At 40.6% G+C, this 17,385-nt stretch overlaps 2 protein-coding genes across 2 annotated transcripts in view; one reads left to right on the top strand and one right to left on the bottom strand.

Moving 5' to 3' along the window:
- Nucleotides 1–1,761, bottom strand: part of LOC111161076 (WD repeat domain 76) — a 52,975-nt gene extending 51,214 nt beyond the window's left edge. The window contains exons 1-2 of the mRNA XM_022524558.1: nt 1,636–1,761; nt 589–999 (exon numbers count right to left, since the gene is read on the bottom strand). Of these exons, the coding sequence (XP_022380266.1) occupies nt 589–999; nt 1,636–1,698 (474 nt within the window). The 5' untranslated portion in view covers nt 1,699–1,761. The remainder of the gene's footprint in view (nt 1–588; nt 1,000–1,635) is intronic.
- Nucleotides 1,762–3,573: 1,812 nt separating this feature from the next.
- On the top strand, nt 3,574–17,130 carry LOC111161084 (microfibril associated protein 1). The gene is made up of 9 exons (XM_022524570.1): nt 3,574–3,835; nt 9,128–9,347; nt 10,546–10,675; nt 10,947–11,134; nt 11,656–11,764; nt 11,867–12,027; nt 13,555–13,714; nt 16,383–16,472; nt 16,567–17,130. Exons 1-9 carry the CDS (start codon nt 3,757–3,759, stop codon nt 16,747–16,749), a joined length of 1,320 nt encoding a protein of 439 aa, XP_022380278.1. The 5' UTR covers nt 3,574–3,756; the 3' UTR covers nt 16,750–17,130.
- The last annotated feature ends 255 nt before the right edge of the window (nt 17,131–17,385 follow it).

Genomic DNA, 17,385 nt, shown 5'->3' with positions numbered 1-17,385 from the left:
CCTCTGCCTTCGGCTCAGGTCATGATCTCAGGGCCCTGGGATAGAGCCCACCTTCAGGCTCTCTGCTCAGCAGGCAGACTGTTTCCCCTGTCTCTCTCTGCCTGCCTCTCTACTTGTGATCTCTGTCAAATAAATAAATAAAATCTTGAAAAAAAAAATATCCACAAGAAACGGAGAGGAAAAAAAGGGAAACAGAATGAAGATTAGGGGTGCCTGGGTGGCTCAGTGGGTTAAGCATCTGCCTTCAGCCTAGGTCATGATCCCAGAATCCTGAAATCAAGCCCCACATCAGGCTCCCTACTGAGGAGGGGGCCTGCTTCTCCCTCTCCCTGTTGCTCCCTCTACTTGCACACACTCTCTATTTCTGTCAAACAAACAAATAAAATCTTAAAAAAAAAAAAAAAAAGATTAAGTCAATCCTCTCCTTGACAAATCAAAACCAAGAGCAAAATTAACCAAGCTATGTGTTTAACATTTAAAAAATAAAATTTCAATTAAACATACATGAACCCTGGATAACCTTAGCTTACCAGAATTTCAAACTTTAAAATAAGAAAAATTTGAATAAGCTAGTAATTAAATTCTTACCAAGCCTGGTGTGGTATCTTCATCACTGTCTAGATCGTGACTGCTTTCCATATCAACACTGACAATCACTGTATCCGAAGTGCTATTGTATTGTCGCTTGTTACTTTCAGTATAAACATCTAAGGATGATTTTTGCAGAGTGGATTCTGCCTTGGAAGATGTGCCTTCCATCCTTGGAGTTAAAATCCTTTTGCAAGTTTTCCTTATTTCAGTCTTCTTACATTTCTTACATGCAACTTCATTGTTAAAATCCTTATCCAATAGGGACTTAGGGGGCTTAAATTGGTCTGGCTTGTAATTACTGAGTGAAAAGGGAACAAGATACACCTTAGGTGTTTTTCCTAAAACTGTAGTCTGTCCTGGTCTCAGAGATACACAAGTGATGTTTTGATTTTCTTTATAGTCATTCACCTATTCAGGCCAATAAAAGAAAAGAGAGCATTAGAGTTCCAGGTCCTATGCCTCTTTTTACACGTCTGTATAAATAAATCTAATTCCTATTTCATAACGAAAACATAAATCCAAAGTGATAGCCTGTAAGCTAACTTTTTCCCCCACCAAAATCTAGATATTTAACTCATTAACCTGAATTTAAGTATTTATTATACTGGGTGTATTTTTTACCCAGAACTCTGCTAACCAATAATAACATAGTAATAATGACTACATTTGTAACTGAGACTACCCCCAACTGTCACCTTCGGAGTAAATGGAATTGTCTCTAGAGTCGGAAGACAACAGTAACTGCCCTAAAGGCAGATGCGGAGTCCCTGATCCCATCCTGCCCCTATTTCCGGGCTTATTGATAAGAACCTTCCCCAACGCTGAAGTTTCCACAGAGGAAAACGGCCGGGATCCCCGATTATCTTTTGAAACAACGTCCCCGAAAAACCCGTTAAGCTGAAACATGCCCCAAGGAGCGGGAACTAGTTCCGCAGTGTGGAGGTGGTGAGTGCCAAGTCTTCGTGCCCTCCCGGGCCTGCTCCGGGCAATCCCTCAGTAAACACTGAGGAAGAAGTACCCCGAAAGCAACAAGTCGGCTCTCACCTTCATCTGGAGTCGCTGTCTGGAGCCCACCTTCACCTCACTGCCCACGCGCGACCCAGACATCTTTCCGCGGCTTAGCAGCTGGCGTCTTCCCGCCAAGATTGAGGCGGGAGGAGCGGGGAGGGAAAAGGGGAGGAGCAGGGGGCTGGGGCGGGGCCCGGCTGGCAGCTCAGGCGCGCTCTGACGCCTGCTGGCCGGAGGGGGAGGGGCATGCGTCAAGCTCACCAGCGTCACCCCAAACTGAAATTCCGTAGAGATGCGATTGGACCGAATACACATTTTTACCTTAGATTCCGGTATTTTTTTGATGCTGCTGATGCCAGTATCTCGCTTTGAAAAACACTGGCGCTTCTGCTGAGAAAAAAAAACACCTTGCCTTGCAATGTGAGCCTGGAAAAGATTCAGACGCACTTAGATGCCGTACGAATAGAGGCTAGAAAATCGAAATCAACCGGCAGCCTTTACCTGGGCCCCCGGGTGCCTTATAGCCTCACCACAAGAAAATTATGCCCTATGGCTACCATATTACCTTGTTCCTAGGAAGGGAAGCATTTCGATTTTTTTTCAAGAGCTGGTAACTTCAGCTGTTTTAAATTTCACCTCATCATCTGCCCACGAGTTAACTAAGATCCAAATGATGACCTTACAAAGCCCAAACGCTGGGGAAAAGTTGTGATAATCAAATCATTTTTGTATCAGAGTAACAAGATTTTAGTGCCCTGTATTTCTTACAGTCACAGCCATAGTAACCTTTTTCCCCCGTTCTCTGAGTTGCCCTGAGTCAAAAACAATTGTTTTCTCATCATATTTACTCCCTCCGGACAGCACGGTTTTGGAGCTGTTAAATTCAAACTACAAATTTCTACCTACTCTATCTTAAAGATTCTTTTCTTTCTAGCCCAAAACTGTTTCCTTGGTTGTTTACATCAGTCCTCCACTGTTCTTTGTTCAAGCCTTGCGCAATTTTATTTCCCCTCCCAGCCTAAACCCAATTTTCCAACACAAGGGAAGTAATTTGAGAACTAATCCTATTAACAGTAACAGCAGGGCTCTCCACGACCTGATTCTTGCCAAAATTTAACCACTCCTTGACTCAAAAGTTAGGGATAAAATCAAGCATTTCCGTGTTTAATATATATACCATGCTATTTCTGGACTGCAAGACTCTGCTGTCCCATCTCTCCCTACCACACTTATGAAATCCTTTGAATGGTCAAATGTGTTCCGACTTCCAATAAGCCAATATTATTTTTACAATCCTAGCTAGGAAACTGTGATTGCTTCTGTCACCAAGCCTTAGAAGACTTCCTAAATAAAATTCAAGCCTTTAAACAATATTCCATATTCCTTAGAGAGCTAAGCAAGTAAACACAGCAAATACCTAATAATTACTCATGTACTTATATACAAACACTGTCCAGCCAGGAATGTTTTAATAGACGGTCTTGAGAAACTGAAAGAACTGGAAAGCCAAAAAGCACACTCTTCTGACTTCAGGCAATGCTCCAGGCCCCTTGGGGGATTTTTCCATGGCAATGGCCTAAATCACCACCAGCTGCCCTCGCGTGACGAAAAAATACCTTACCACAACCCACTCAGCCTCATCAACTGAGCTAATCAGGTGCTACTGGCAGGACTTCTATTCTCATTAAACTCCAATGCTGAGTTTTCAAAAGTCGGGACAACTGCCCTTCACTATCTGCTCAATTCCTTATTCATCATTATCCCAGCTTCCTCGAGTTCAAACCAAGCTAACAAAAGATACCCGTAATTCGGAACTGCCTCGCCACAGGATTTTTAACAGCAAAGCCCAATAGGCAGCAATTTCCCGCCAGAAGCGACGTCCAAACACTGCAGGACTTAAGATGCCAGAGCGGTATAAGAACATGCGCAGTAACAGACTCACCGCCCACAATCCCAGAATCCTCTGGTCCCATATTTCCGGTTTCTCTAGCTCAGCCGTAAGAGGCGTTTCTGTCTGTCGCGCAGCGGTGTCCGGTACTTTTAGGAGAAGGAGTGGTTTTTTTTGTTGTTGTTGTTTTTCCCCCTGTTCTTTGACGTTGTTGCTGTTCGCTGTTTGGAATCACTGAAGTTTCGGGAGTCACCGCCGCTGCCATCAACATGTCGGTCCCAAGCGCACTCATGAAACAACCGCCCATTCAGTCTACGGCTGGAGCCGTCCCGGTTCGCAATGAAAAAGGTACGGTGCTGAGCCGTTTTCCAGTCGGATCTTACCTCTTCCTTCGCCAGCATACTCCAAACCTACCCCAGCAGACCACCCCAATCCACCGACCCTTATGACCCTGACCCCTAATTTCTTCGACTTGAACCATCAAACTCGCACCCGATCGCGTTGCCTGAGGGGGCGGGGAGGGGACCCACTTAAATCTCATCTTGTTCCTATCGCCCGTCTGTCCTCACAGCAAGCATCCCTCTTCCCTTGGCCTCCACCGATAAATTAGACTAATAAACATAGTGAATGCCTGCTTTTGCAGGGCATTGTGCGGGATACAGCCCCTCTTTTGTTATCCTAGCAGTACGGTTGTGCTGCTTTTATAACTCTCATCATTATTTTGTGTATCTGTCTCCCTCTACTGCATCCTAAGTTCATAACGTCCTTGAGACAGGAACCATGTCTTATTAAACTTATTATTCCTTTCAACCAACTCTGTGACTATTAAGTTGAATACACACTTGTGTGAGGCAATGCCCTTAACCTTAAGGAACTCGTATGGTAGTAGATGTGAGACATGCAAAAAGAGGCACATTCTAAGCAATGTGCGATTCCTGTCACACAGGTGACATAAATCAAACGATGTGGAAGGGTTGAGAAGGAGTAATCTCTTCAAAGTGAGGTAATCAAGGAAAGCATCTTGAAGAAGGTGGCATTAAAATTGATCCTTACAGGATGAGTAGGATTCCAGTGCAGATAGAAGGAACACTACATGTTTGGGGGGGGGGGGGGGGGAAGGGGTAGACTAAAGAGTCCCTTTTACAGGAAGGAATTTGGAAAATAATTGAGGTTTGTTTTTTTTTAATATACTGTACCTATTCTTGTGCAACTTGCCTTTTTCCTTAAATTCAAAGTGGCTTTTGATATCCTTTTATACATACAGAGCTAATTCATTCATTTTAACTACTTACAAATTCCATTGTATAATTAAACTACAGTTTATTCCTTACTAAAGAACAGTAAGTTGTTGTGGGGTTTTTTTTTCCTATTATAAACAGTATAGTTGTCCTTTTTTTTTTTTTTTTAAAGTAATCTTTACCCCAGACATGGGTCTCAAACTCATGACCCCGAGATCAAGACACATGGTCCACCAACTGAGCTAGCAAGACACGCACTGTAGTTGTCATTCTTAAACGTGTCTCTTCAGTGCACTGTGTAAGAATTTCTCTGGGGTAGACTCCTAAAAGTTCATCATCAACCTAAATAGCTATTTCCACTTGCTCTCCACAATGCGTTGTGAGAGCATTGAGAGTTTGTATTTTCCCATATATTCATCTGTATACTTGGGTTGTATCAGATTTTTAAATTTTGCCCAATCTAATTATGAAATATCTCATTTTAATTTGCATTTCCCTGATTACTAGTGATACAAGAATTTTCATGCATTTATCAGCTCTTTAGTTTTTCTCTTCTCTGAATTACCTGTTTTTGTCATTTACCCATTTTATACTTAATTTTTCTTCATCCTAAATCTGTCATATCTTTTTCCTATTTTGTCTTGGTTTTTTTTGACTTGTCTTTTCACTTTAATTTGGAGTTAAATTCTGTTTAATAGGCACTTTTGTTTCATAGGCATTTTTAATTTTAGTGTTATCAGATTTATCAATTTTATCTTTAATAGCTTGTGCTGTTGTATATATTTTGTAAGAAATCCTTCCCTGTACTGAGATCATAGATACTCACATTATAATTACTTTCTGTCATCTTAAGTATTTGTGTATACGAAACAGGATTGAATATACAACTGTGCAAGACAGATCTAATTTAAGGAGCTTATAATCCAGTAGGGATGTAATTGTTTAAGATGTGTTTATCACAGATGGGTCTTTAATCCATCTGGAATTTTGTGGGTGTGTGTGTGGTGTCAGAGATCTAATTTTACTGTTTACCTTATGGTTAACCAACTGCCCCTACTGTTCCATTGTTTGACTAGCCCATCCATTCTCCACTGCTTTGTTGTTTTTTTATTTAAGATTTTATTTATTCATTTGACAGAGGGAGGGCACAAGCAGGGGAAGCAGCAGGACCCTGGGATCATGACTTAAGCCAACGGCAGATGCTTAACTGACTGAGCCACGCAGGTGCCCCAAGATTTTAATTTATTTATTTGAGCAAGAGGGAGGGGAAGAAGCTGACTCCCTGCTGAGCAGGAAGACCGATGCTAGATCCCAGGACCCTGAGATCATGACCTGAGCTGAAGGTAGACTCTTAATCAACTGAACCACCCAAGTGCCCAGAGACTTTATTTTTTAGATCAGTTTTAGGTTCACAATTCCCATATATCTTCTGCCCCCACACATGCATAGCCTCCTCCATTATCAACATCCCCCACCAGAGTGATACATGTGTTGCATTTGATGAGCCTACATTAACACATCGTAATCACTCAAAGATTACATTAAGGTTCACTCTTGGTATTGTGTATTCTGTGGATTTAGACAAATGTATAATGACATACATCCATTACAACAGTATCACACACAGTATTTTCATTGCCCTGAGAATACTCTGTGCCCTGCCTATTCATCCCACCCCCAAGCCAACTCTTGGCAACCACCTGTCTTTTTACTGTCTCCATAGTTTTCCCTTTTCTAGAATGTCATGTATTTGGAATTGTACAGTGTATAACTTTTTCAAATTGGCTTCTTTCACTTAGTAATATGTTTGTAAGTGTCCTCTATGTCGGCTTGATAGCTCATTTCTGTTTAGCACTGAATAATATTCCATCATGTAGACATACCGTAGTTCATTCATTCACCTAGCAGGGGACATCTTGGTTTCTTCCAAGTTTTGGCAGTTATATGAACAAAGCTGAAATAAATACCAGTGTGCAAGTTTTTGTGTGGACATTAGTTTTCAACATGTAGGTAAATACCAAGGAGTGCAATTGCTGGATCACTTGGTAAGAGTATGATTAGTTTTATAAGAAACCACCAAACTGTCTTCCAAAGTGGCTGTGCCATTTTGCATTCCCACCAGTAACAAATTAGAGTTCTTGTTAGTCCACATTCTCGCCAGCAGTTGTGTTGTGAGAGCTCTGTAGTTTGGTTATTCTAATACATGTGCAGTAGTATCTCATTTTGCATTTCCCTGACAACATATAATTTGAAGCAAATATGCTTATTTGCCACCTTTGTATCTTCTTTGCTGAGGTATGTTAAAGTCTTCAGCCTCAGCTGGTTCTTCAGAACGGTCTTGGTTCTTTTGGCCTCCTTTTCTTCCATGTGATTTTCGAATCAGCCTGGGGACTACTGTTAACAGAATTGCATTAAAATTATAGGTCATGCATTTATTGATTAACTTGGGCACAGTTGCCATCTTCTCATACTTGAATATGATATATTTCTCCATTTATTTAGATCTTTTGTATCTTCCAATATAATTATATATTTTTCCTCTGAAAAGCCATGTACATTATTTGTTGAATTTAATTTTTGGTATCTTGTAGATTAGTTACTATTGTAAATTGTATTTTTTTTAAAGATTTTATTTATTTATTTGTCAGAGAGAGTGAGCACAGGCAGACAGAGAGGCAGGCAGAGGCAGAGGGAGAAGCAGGCTCCCTGCTTAGCAAGGAGCCCAATGTGGGACTCGATCCCAGGGATCATGACCTGAGCCGAAGGTAGCCGCTTAACCAACTGAGCCACCCTGGCGTCCCTGTAAATTGTATTTTTTAAACTTTATTTTCTAATTTATGTAGCTAATGCATAGGTACACTTATTTATATCCAGCATTTATTTAGTATTGTCCCTGAATTCATTTTTTAGCTTGCCTTTTTGTTATCTTGTATTTTCTACATAGATAATCATAGTCTGCAAATTTTGACAGTTACTTCTTCCTTTTTAATCCTTACCTTTTATCTCTTTTTCTTTTCTTTTTTTTAAGATTTTATTTATTTGAGAGAGAGACAAAATGAGTGGAGTGGAGGGGGAAAGGGAGAAAGAGAAGCGGACTCCCTGAAGAGAGGGAGCCTGACTCGGGGCTGGATCCCAGACCCTGAGATCATGACCTGAGCCAAAGGCAGATGCGTAATTGACTGAGCCACCCAGACACCCCTTTCTTCTTTTTCTTATTGTCCTAATTAGAACCATAATAAAACGTTGACTAGAAGGTGTGTTAGAGACAACATAAAGATGCCTACTGGTTTTTAAAGGAATACCTCTAATATTTTATCATTAAGCATAATGATTATTGTTAAGATTATATGACTTTTAATATATAAACTTTAAATAGTATATTGTGTTTTTTCCCATTAATTTTCTAAGCTTAAGCCATCCTTGTGGTCCTGAGCTAAATCCCTTGAGGTCATGATGGCTTAGAATTTTGTTTACTTTTACATTGCTGGAATAAATTTGCTATTATGTTACTTAGTACTTTTTAATGTATGTTTATTAAGAGAAATTCATGTAAAGTTTTCCTTTGAACTGTCCAATTTGGTTATCAAAACTATATTCATCTTATAAAATGTTTTGGTTAGTTTTCACTTTATTCACAGGAATTGTTACTATTTGTAAACAAGATGTTATCTTGGGGCCCTTGGGTGGCTCAGTTGGTTAAACAGCAGCCTTCTGCTCAGGTCATGATCCCAGGGTCCTCACCAGTGAGCCTGCTTCTCCCTCTGCCCCTCCTCCTTCTCGTAACTCTCTCTCTCTCTCTCTCTCTCTATCTCTCACCTGCTCGCTCTCTCAAATAAATAAAATCTTTAAAAAGAGAGAGAGATGTAATCTTGGAGGTTTGATAGGACATAAGCTAAAAGAAAAGGTAGAAATAGATAAGATTAAAAGCTTGAGTTATATGGTGATATAAAGGCTGCCATAGAAAATTCCAGAAGAACTAAAAGAGGGATTGAGCAACATTTTAATTTTCTGTTCCCACCTAAGTCACCCTTGTGTGCTGGGCACTGTTACAAATAATTCCCTTAAGGATATAGTTGAGGTGGAATAGCATGAATTTGTGATGGATGTAGTCTGCCTGTCTGGGGGGAATTTTTTCTGTTGTTTCACTGCCTGTCTTCCTCCACGTCATTGTATTCAGGCTCACCTTCTTTATCATTAGGGTTGGTATTCACAAGAATGTTTTCCTGTGATTTCGTCTTATCTGGAAACACCAATAGATGAACAAATAGATGGTTGGATAGTGGCTCTCTTCTTCTGCTTGAACTCTTGTTTACCAGGAATAGGGCTCTACCTGCAAAGGCAGAGGTTGAAAGACATTGGGAAAGAGGCTACTGAAACATAATAAGTTATCTTTATCACCCAGGTGAAATTTCGATGGAGAAAGTGAAGGTAAAACGCTATGTGTCAGGAAAGAGGCCAGACTATGCCCCTATGGAGTCCTCAGATGAGGAGGATGAAGAATTTCAGTTCATTAAGAAAGCCAAAGAACAAGAAGCAGAGCCTGAGGAACAGGAGGAGGATTCATCCAGTGACCCTCGACTGCGGCGTTTGCAGAACCGTATTAGTGAAGATGTGGAGGAGAGGTAATGACTAGTGTTAGGTTTCCTTGGACCTAAACCCCCACAAGTTAGTTAATAACAAGAGCAATAATAGCTAATATTTGCACAATACTCATTATGTGCCAGTCTCTGTTCCAAGTACATTTACTAATTCTTCTATAATCTACCCAATAACCTTATGAGGTATATATTATCCCAATTTACAAATGAGGAAGCTGAGGCACAAAGGGATCAGGAAAATAACATGATCGAAAGTATTCAAACAGCAAGTAGCTGCCAGTAAACAGCAGGTTACCTCTGGTTCAAAAACCCTAATTAATTCACTAAGGGAATAGAAAACACAAACCATTAGTTGATTGTTGAGGGGCAGAGGAGGTCTTAAAATTTGAGAAGCTGACTTAATTCACTCACTTCTCCTAAAGGCTAATGAGGGGAATGACACCAATAAAGCAGGAAAAAGGGCCTGATGAATGAATGGCCTCAGGTAGTAAAGGGAACCTCCAGTGAAGGATTCGGTATGTTGTGGTTGATTGAGACATTACCTTACAAAGTAGACCAGAGATCCCAAACTTTACAGTTCATATTGTCTTGGGAATTTTCTCAGGGAGCTCCTAGACCTACACAGTTCTATTTATTTTATTAAGTAGTTAGATCCAAATAATTCAGTAAATAGTCATGTCCTAACATTTAAAGCCATTTGAAAAATATAATACACATAAAAGAAAAAACACTTTTATTTTATTCTTACATAACTGTAATTACTTATTAGTGAGGTCTATGTGCCTCTGGAACACTGTCTACTTCTCAGACCTTGGAATCAGATTGGCACTGTCATTCATTTCCTGTTCCATATTGATCTGCATGCAGTAGTTGCTTTTCATACAGCCCCCCAAAATTCAGTTTCACAAACATAATGACGTCGGCCGAAAAGAAACCCAGTGTGATCTAATGTTGAAACTGAACTACTTGGAGCTATAAAACCATGCCAGTGCACCTATATGTTTGTTGCAGTGCCTCATGATGCCTCAGCTTACATTTAAGGTTTTAGGTCCAGCCTGACTATTTGCTCTGACACTTTGAATTGTTTTCTTTTATCTGCACCTCAGGCTTCAGTATTAATAAAAGCAAACATAACCTCTAGGTGCTCTATGACTAAGGAAATGTGGTTGATGCTCTCTCATTTTGTGACACTGGTGTTACACTTGAAGATGCTGTTTTTCAGATTGGCTCGACATCGGAAAATAGTGGAACCTGAAGTGGTAGGGGAAAGTGACTCAGAAGTGGAAGGAGATGCGTGGCGCATGGAACGAGAAGATAGCAGTGAAGAAGAAGAAGAAGAAATTGATGATGAGGTATAAAAAAGGAAAATGGAAGTTCTTTCTAGGCCCAAGAAAAAGTTGGGCAGCTGTTCTCCTTTGTTGAGCTCCCGAAGGCAATAAGCTTGCTGCTTTTGGCAGAACTCTGATCTAAGGTTCCCTATTTGTTGGAGATAGAATTGAAAATAAAATGATGTAAATTGTATTTACTCCTATCAGAATTTGTTAAATGCGATGAAGGGAAAATAAAAAGCTGCCTTAGAACATAGGTCATTGGGTTGACTGATTTGGACCCGTGACTTGACAGGAAATAGAGCGACGCCGTGGCATGATGCGTCAGCGAGCACAGGAGAGAAAAAATGAAGAGATGGAAGTCATGGAGGTGGAAGATGAGGGACGTTCTGGGGAGGAGTCAGAATCAGAATCTGAGTATGAAGAATACACAGACAGTGAAGATGAAATGGAGCCTCGCCTTAAACCTGTCTTCATTCGAAAGTAAGTATCTCACAAACCAGGCCTGAATCCACATAGTTACTACTTTCCAGGTCTCAGGATAGAAGCTTTTTTTCTATCTCATGCTCTTCTGAAGTATCAGCACTGAGTGAAAATCTGCCTAGTTCCCTACCTGTGCAGAATATTTGCTGTGGAATATCTTGGTGTTAACAGAGAGCCTGAGTTTGTTTTCACATCTCCCTTTCCAGTTAAAGAGCACATAATCTGCCCATGGTCCTATAAAGGACAAAATGAAAGTTGAAGAGAGAATTACTAATCCCTTCCTAATGACGAGAAATCCTACTACTTACAGTCCAGCAGTTTCTTGCTATTCAGGCAGTTCTCAAAGATGAATGGAGTTTTAATGCTCTGAATACCTGGGATGACTCCCAATTTTGACTCTTTGCGAAAAAATAGAACCAGCGATTGTTGGGCTTTGCCTGATTTGGATGGCACTTGAGTTAAGAGGATAAAGAGCTCCACTCTAAGGGCTTTGGGCAATTAACAGGACTCTCGTGCTACAGGAAGGACCGAGTAACAGTTCAAGAACGTGAGGCTGAAGCATTGAAACAGAAGGAGCTGGAGCAGGAAGCAAAACGCATGGCTGAGGAGAGGCGAAAGTACACACTCAAGGTACTGGGAGTGGCTTTGGCGATTGCACACGAGGCAGAGTGTACTTAGGCTTGTCTGAGGAAAATAAGGAAATCCAATAGGTGAACTGTTTTCCTTACCTAGATTGTAGAAGAGGAGACCAAGAAAGAGCTGGAGGAGAACAAGCGGTCCCTGGCTGCACTGGATGCTCTCAATACTGATGATGAAAATGATGAGGAAGAATATGAGGCATGGAAAGTTCGGGAGCTAAAGAGAATCAAGAGGGACAGAGAAGATCGAGAAGCGTGAGTAATAAGATGGACCTAGAGTTTAATATCAGTAATGGGATGGGTTCCTGGTGGGGTACCTCTGAGGCTCAACATAGACTGTGAGTTCCATTCCAGCTTTCTTTATGGTTCCTGCAATTGAGTGAGTTTTCCATAATTGGAATGTGCCTTATTACAATGAAATCATGGAAAAGAAACACTTTGTCAGTATTTCTCTGTGATAGAGTATCAGCCGATACTCCCTGTAGTTTTCTAGTAGACACACAGACGTTATGCACTATTAATCAGTTATCTGTTCTTGCATAAAAACCCAATCCAAAATTTGGTCACTTGGAACAATTGATTATTCCTCACAGTTTTCGAGGTGGCTAAGCAGTTCCTCTGCTGGTTTCACCTGGGTTCTCCCATGCAGTTGCATCCAACTGGAGGATTGGCTGGGCTAGAGTGTCCAAAAATCACTTCATTCACATGTCCAGTAGTTAATGCTAAACTGCCTTACTTCTTCAGTGGGCTAGATTGGCTTTCTTATGTAACAATCTCATGACAGTATTCCAAGAGGGCAAAAGTGGAAACTGGCAAGGTCTTTTAAGGTTCACATGTCACTTCTGCCAAAGGGGCATGCATACTCTGAGGTGAAGAATTTGTGGCCCTTCAAATAATTCGCCACAGTCACTATTGTTAGAGCAGAATCAGTTCTGAGCTGCATCACCCATTCTTGAAAATTACTAGGAGAGGGTAATCCCAGATTACAAAGGGAAACCATCAATAGAAAACGCTGTCCTCAGCCTGCAGTTTCTAAGATTTTTAATCCTGGGTTTCAAGAAGGAGTCCATGTACCCTTTAAAATTGTATACAAAATTACGTGTATTTGTGTTTTTCTGGAGAAAGAGGATCTATGACCCCCCCGCCCCCCAGGGTTTGTCACTGCAGTCTAATTAATGATGGTAACCCTTGGTTTGTGATACTAAGTACATATACAATTACTTTTTAAAAATACCAATAAAATGTGAACAAAGTTATGTTAAATCCTGATTTTTTTTAAAAGCCAAGTAGGCTTTTTAGGGAAGGGGAGTTACTAATATTGCAAAATCAAGCATAATAGTATGTCTGAACCTTATAAAGGCTAGAATGAACTTCTGGAAGTTTTCAATAATGAAGACCACCTTACCTTTTTTATTTGTTGGGCTCCTGATCTTTTTTTTTTTTTTTTTGAAGATTTTATTTATTTATTTGACAGAGAGATCACAAGTAGGCAAAGAAGCAAGCAGAGAGAGAGGAGGAAGCAGGCTCCCTGCTGAGCAGAGAGCCCGATGCGGGGCTTGATCTCAGGATCCTGGGATCATGACCTGAGCCGAAGGCAGAGGCTTTAACCCAGTGAGCCACCCAGGCACCCCTGGGCTCCTGATCTTAATTCCTAACAGGCAATAGGTATAATTAAAGAGAGTGAATAATGCTTAAAAGGAGATGAGACTCCATTGTGTTCAGATAATTTGAGTGTCTCTGAGGCGGGAATGATACTAATAAATAGTTTTGTTCTCTGTACAGGCTTGAGAAGGAGAAGGCAGAAATTGAACGAATGCGAAACCTAACTGAGGAAGAGAGGCGAGCTGAGCTTCGGGCAAATGGCAAAGTTATTACCAACAAAGCTGTTAAGGGCAAATATAAGTTCTTACAGAAGTATTATCACCGGGGTGCCTTCTTCATGGTAAGTGAAAATGGAGTGGGAAGGTTGGGCTGTAGAAATAACTTACTACTTTTGAGTTCTTTTCTCCCCCCAAGAATAAACTGTCTTGAGATGTTACTTCTACTCGCCAATGATCAGTTTTCTTACTTGCTTTTTGCCTCTGAAGAATATAAACCCAGTAGGAAAAAGCACTGGCAACAGGATTTTAGAAGTAGCAGCAACTTTTCTCTCTTTTGGCCCCAGCTCTCAGGAGGAAATGGTATAACAGAAGAATTGAGGAACTAAAAAGAGAGATAGTGAATTATATTGACAAAGACTATTTACATCCCTAAAATTAATTAGAGGTCACTATTCATAGCCAAGTAAGAAATTCTGTTCATGCAAATATTTGGGAGGCAGAAATTTAATTCACTTCGTTCTGAGCTGATAGAAAGTGATTAAGCCTGACTAACCAAAAAAAATGGTTTATTATCTAACTATTATGTATAATACCATCAAGATTTTGTTCTTCATATAAAGACCAAGGTCAAAATAGCAATCTGTTAACCCTGTATAAAGTGATGAGAACTTCTTCCAAATTATTTAGATTATACCAGTGATAACTTGTTAATGGAGAGATGTCAAGAAAGAGAATCGGAGAATTGATTGCACATATTACTGTAATAGCATATGGTTTGTTAAATTATTACCTGATGCAATGTGAGTTTGAATCAAAAAGCAGACTCGTTTTTTTAAATGCTGTACTGTCAAACCCTAAAAGTCCCTACTGCAGCTAGATTCCTGCCTTTCACTGTAGATAGCCGTAAAATCTAAACTTCAGTGGAAGGTTCCTTACTCCCCTCCAAAATCCATTTCAGTCTATTCAGCCAGAAATGTTTGCTTATAATGTAGTGTCCTGGCTCATGTAGTTTTCTAGACTGGAGTCACTGGAGATTGAATTATTTCTTTACTGCTTTAAAGTCATAAAGTTTCATTGCTTACACATTTGAGCAGCTTTAATAAGCTTCTGAGAGAAACAGTGCATTGCTAGCTAAGATACATAAGTAAAGAGTTATGTAAAAGTCTTTTAGTGCACATACTCAATGAACTCTTCTCATCCATATAAGGACAATGAAGTTAAAATACCTTCTGAGATTAAATGAGGGACTCAGCTTCTAACAAGGAGAAAAGTAAATCTCACAAAAACTCTTACCTTTAAAGCCTTTCTGTACCCAGGTGCTCATTTTTTAAGTGGGCTCCATGCAGAGCCCAACATGGGACTTGAACTCATAACCCTGAAATTAAGAGTTGCATAGTCTAGGGGCACCTGGGTGGCTCAGTCATTTGAGTGTCCGATTCTTGATTTCGGCTCAGGTCATGATCTCAGCGTTGTGAGATCAAGTCCCACGTTGGGCTGTCCTCTGGGTGTGGATCCTGCTTGGGATTCTCTCTCTCCCTCTCCTTCCCTACTCACTCTCTCCCCCTCCCTCTCTTTAAAAAAAGGGGGGGGGGGCGCCTGGGTAGCTCAGTGGGTTAAGCCTCTGCCTTCGGCTTAGGTCATGATCTTAGGGTCCTGAGATCGAGCCCCACATCGGGTTCTCTGCTCAGCAAGGAGCCTGCTTCTCCCCTCTCTCTCTCTCTCTGCCTGCTTGTCATCTCTGTCAAATAAATAAATAAAATCTTTTAAAAAAAAAAAATTAAAAAAAAAGTTTTATGGTCTACCAGCTGAGCCAACCAGGAGCCCCAAGAGTACTACTGTTTGACACTGCTATAGGATATAAAATTACTACTCTCAGATGGGTTGCAACCTAAAATTGGGGCTAAGGCCATATATACTATACTATGACATAAGGATGAGTGAAAATACTGTGGGACTTCTGAAGAGGGAGATGTTTTACTTTGTAGGAGATGGAGAGAGATAACATGAAGGAGGGCACATTTAAGATGTGTAGCCTTTCTGAGTTCAGGTAGGAAGACATTCCAGGTGAAGGGACTAGGAGTGGAGGCAAAAAGCATCATCTGTAAAGGGAATTGGCAAGGAGAGGTAGATTACAGCTTTATGGTATTTGGCCTTGACTACTGTAGAGGAGGAGTTGTGCATATTTAACAAAACAATCACCAGAAGTTTTTGAGCAAGGCAGAGATACAAAAGTATGTTTTAGAAACATTAGTCTAGTGGCAGTGTGTAAGGTTGATTCTAAGAAAAACTATAATAACCCAGGGAATTCGAATTTGTAAATGGCAATTCATTATGCACAAAGTTTACATAAATTCTGAATCTGGGTAATTGAGAAAATGTTGGCCCTATTAACAGAAGTTAAATCAGAAAGAGGCCAATTTGAAAAGGTTAGGGAAATGATTTTCACTTTAAATGTGAGTCTGAAGTCCCAACAGAATATCCAAGCTAACTATATAGTGGGCAGTAGAAAATTCAGGATGAGATTTGAGAGGCTTCTACAGAGTTGAAATCATATGACTGAACATACTGGGTGCAGAGAGAATATAGCCAACCTTCAGGAAACATCCACATTTAGGAAGAAAAAAAAAGACAACACAAAGAGAAAGGAGTATCATATCCTCAACTAGATGTAAGCTCTTGAATAGGTTTAGTACCCTCATTCTTTGTATCCCTTGTTGTAGAGATTAATAAATTAGTGGTTTGAATGTATGGGTAATGAAAACCACAAGATTGATAAGACTCTTTTTACAGGATGAGGATGAAGAAGTATACAAGAGAGATTTCAGTGCACCTACCCTGGAGGATCACTTCAACAAAACCATTCTTCCCAAAGTCATGCAGGTATGGGTTACCTTAAGAACATGAGAGAGAAAAGTTATGTATTGAGGACTTGATGTTTGGTGGTATAACTCATCATCTATCCTTCCTTGATCAGGTCAAGAACTTTGGGCGCTCTGGTCGAACCAAGTACACCCACCTTGTGGATCAGGACACCACCTCTTTTGACTCAGCATGGGGCCAAGAGAGTGCCCAGAACACAAAGTTTTTTAAACAGAAGGCAGCTGGGGTACGAGATGTATTTGAACGACCATCTGCCAAGAAGCGGAAAACTACTTAGAGTTCAACTACTTCCAGCTGTGAGGCACAGGCAATGTCTCAGCATCTGGTCATTGATTTGCTTTTACCATTATTTACATGGCCCCTGTATCCAGCCTATTGGACCTACTGCCATACTTGTGACACTGGGCAACCCAGTCTTTGAAGGTGCTTTGTGAGGTTTGGACTCATCCTGAGAAACCCACAGAAAAGCACTATCCAGGTAGGATCAGAGGCTCCCCACTTAAAACCATTTCTGAGAAATCTACATTTCATCACTACTCTGCCTTCCCAAATTCACTTGGGACTATTCCAGATTTCTTTTTCCAGCCTCTTAGCTTGGGTTAGAAACATGGGCATGTAAGTGGACAGTGCTACCTTGTAGTAAATCTAAGCTCACAGATACCTGTTTTTGCATTTCTGGTTGAAGTCAGTTTTTCTAGGTGAACATATTTTTTGATCCATTTATGTGTGTGTGTCAAGAAATAAAAAAATCATACACCAAGGGTGCCTGGGTGGTTCAGTTGGTTAAGCGTACAGCTCTTGGTTTCAGCTCAGGTCATGATCTTGTGGTCGTGGGATCAAGCCCCACGTTGAGCTCCTTGCTCAGCTCAGAGTTGGCTTTGGATTCTCTCTCCTTATGCCATTCCCACTGCTT

The sequence above is a fragment of the Enhydra lutris genome, unplaced genomic scaffold (genome assembly GCF_002288905.1).
Source record: "Enhydra lutris kenyoni isolate GAN:26980312 unplaced genomic scaffold, ASM228890v2 scaffoldscaffold4, whole genome shotgun sequence".
NCBI classification, from domain to species: domain Eukaryota; kingdom Metazoa; phylum Chordata; class Mammalia; order Carnivora; family Mustelidae; genus Enhydra; species Enhydra lutris.
Note: the sequence above shows the minus strand (reverse complement) of the source record. Positions and strands in the feature narration are given on the sequence as shown.

What these genes read in the sequence shown, in the direction of transcription:
- LOC111161084 (XM_022524570.1), top strand. Translation starts at nt 3,757, where the DNA reads ATGTCGGTCCCAAGCGCACTCATGAAACAACCGCCCATTCAGTCTACG. An exon ending in AAACCTGTCTTCATTCGAAA is followed by an intron (nt 11,135 to 11,655) that starts GTAAGTATCTCA and finishes CTCGTGCTACAG; the next exon opens with GAAGGACCGAGTAACAGTTC. An exon ending in ACCGGGGTGCCTTCTTCATG is followed by an intron (nt 13,715 to 16,382) that starts GTAAGTGAAAAT and finishes CTCTTTTTACAG; the next exon opens with GATGAGGATGAAGAAGTATA.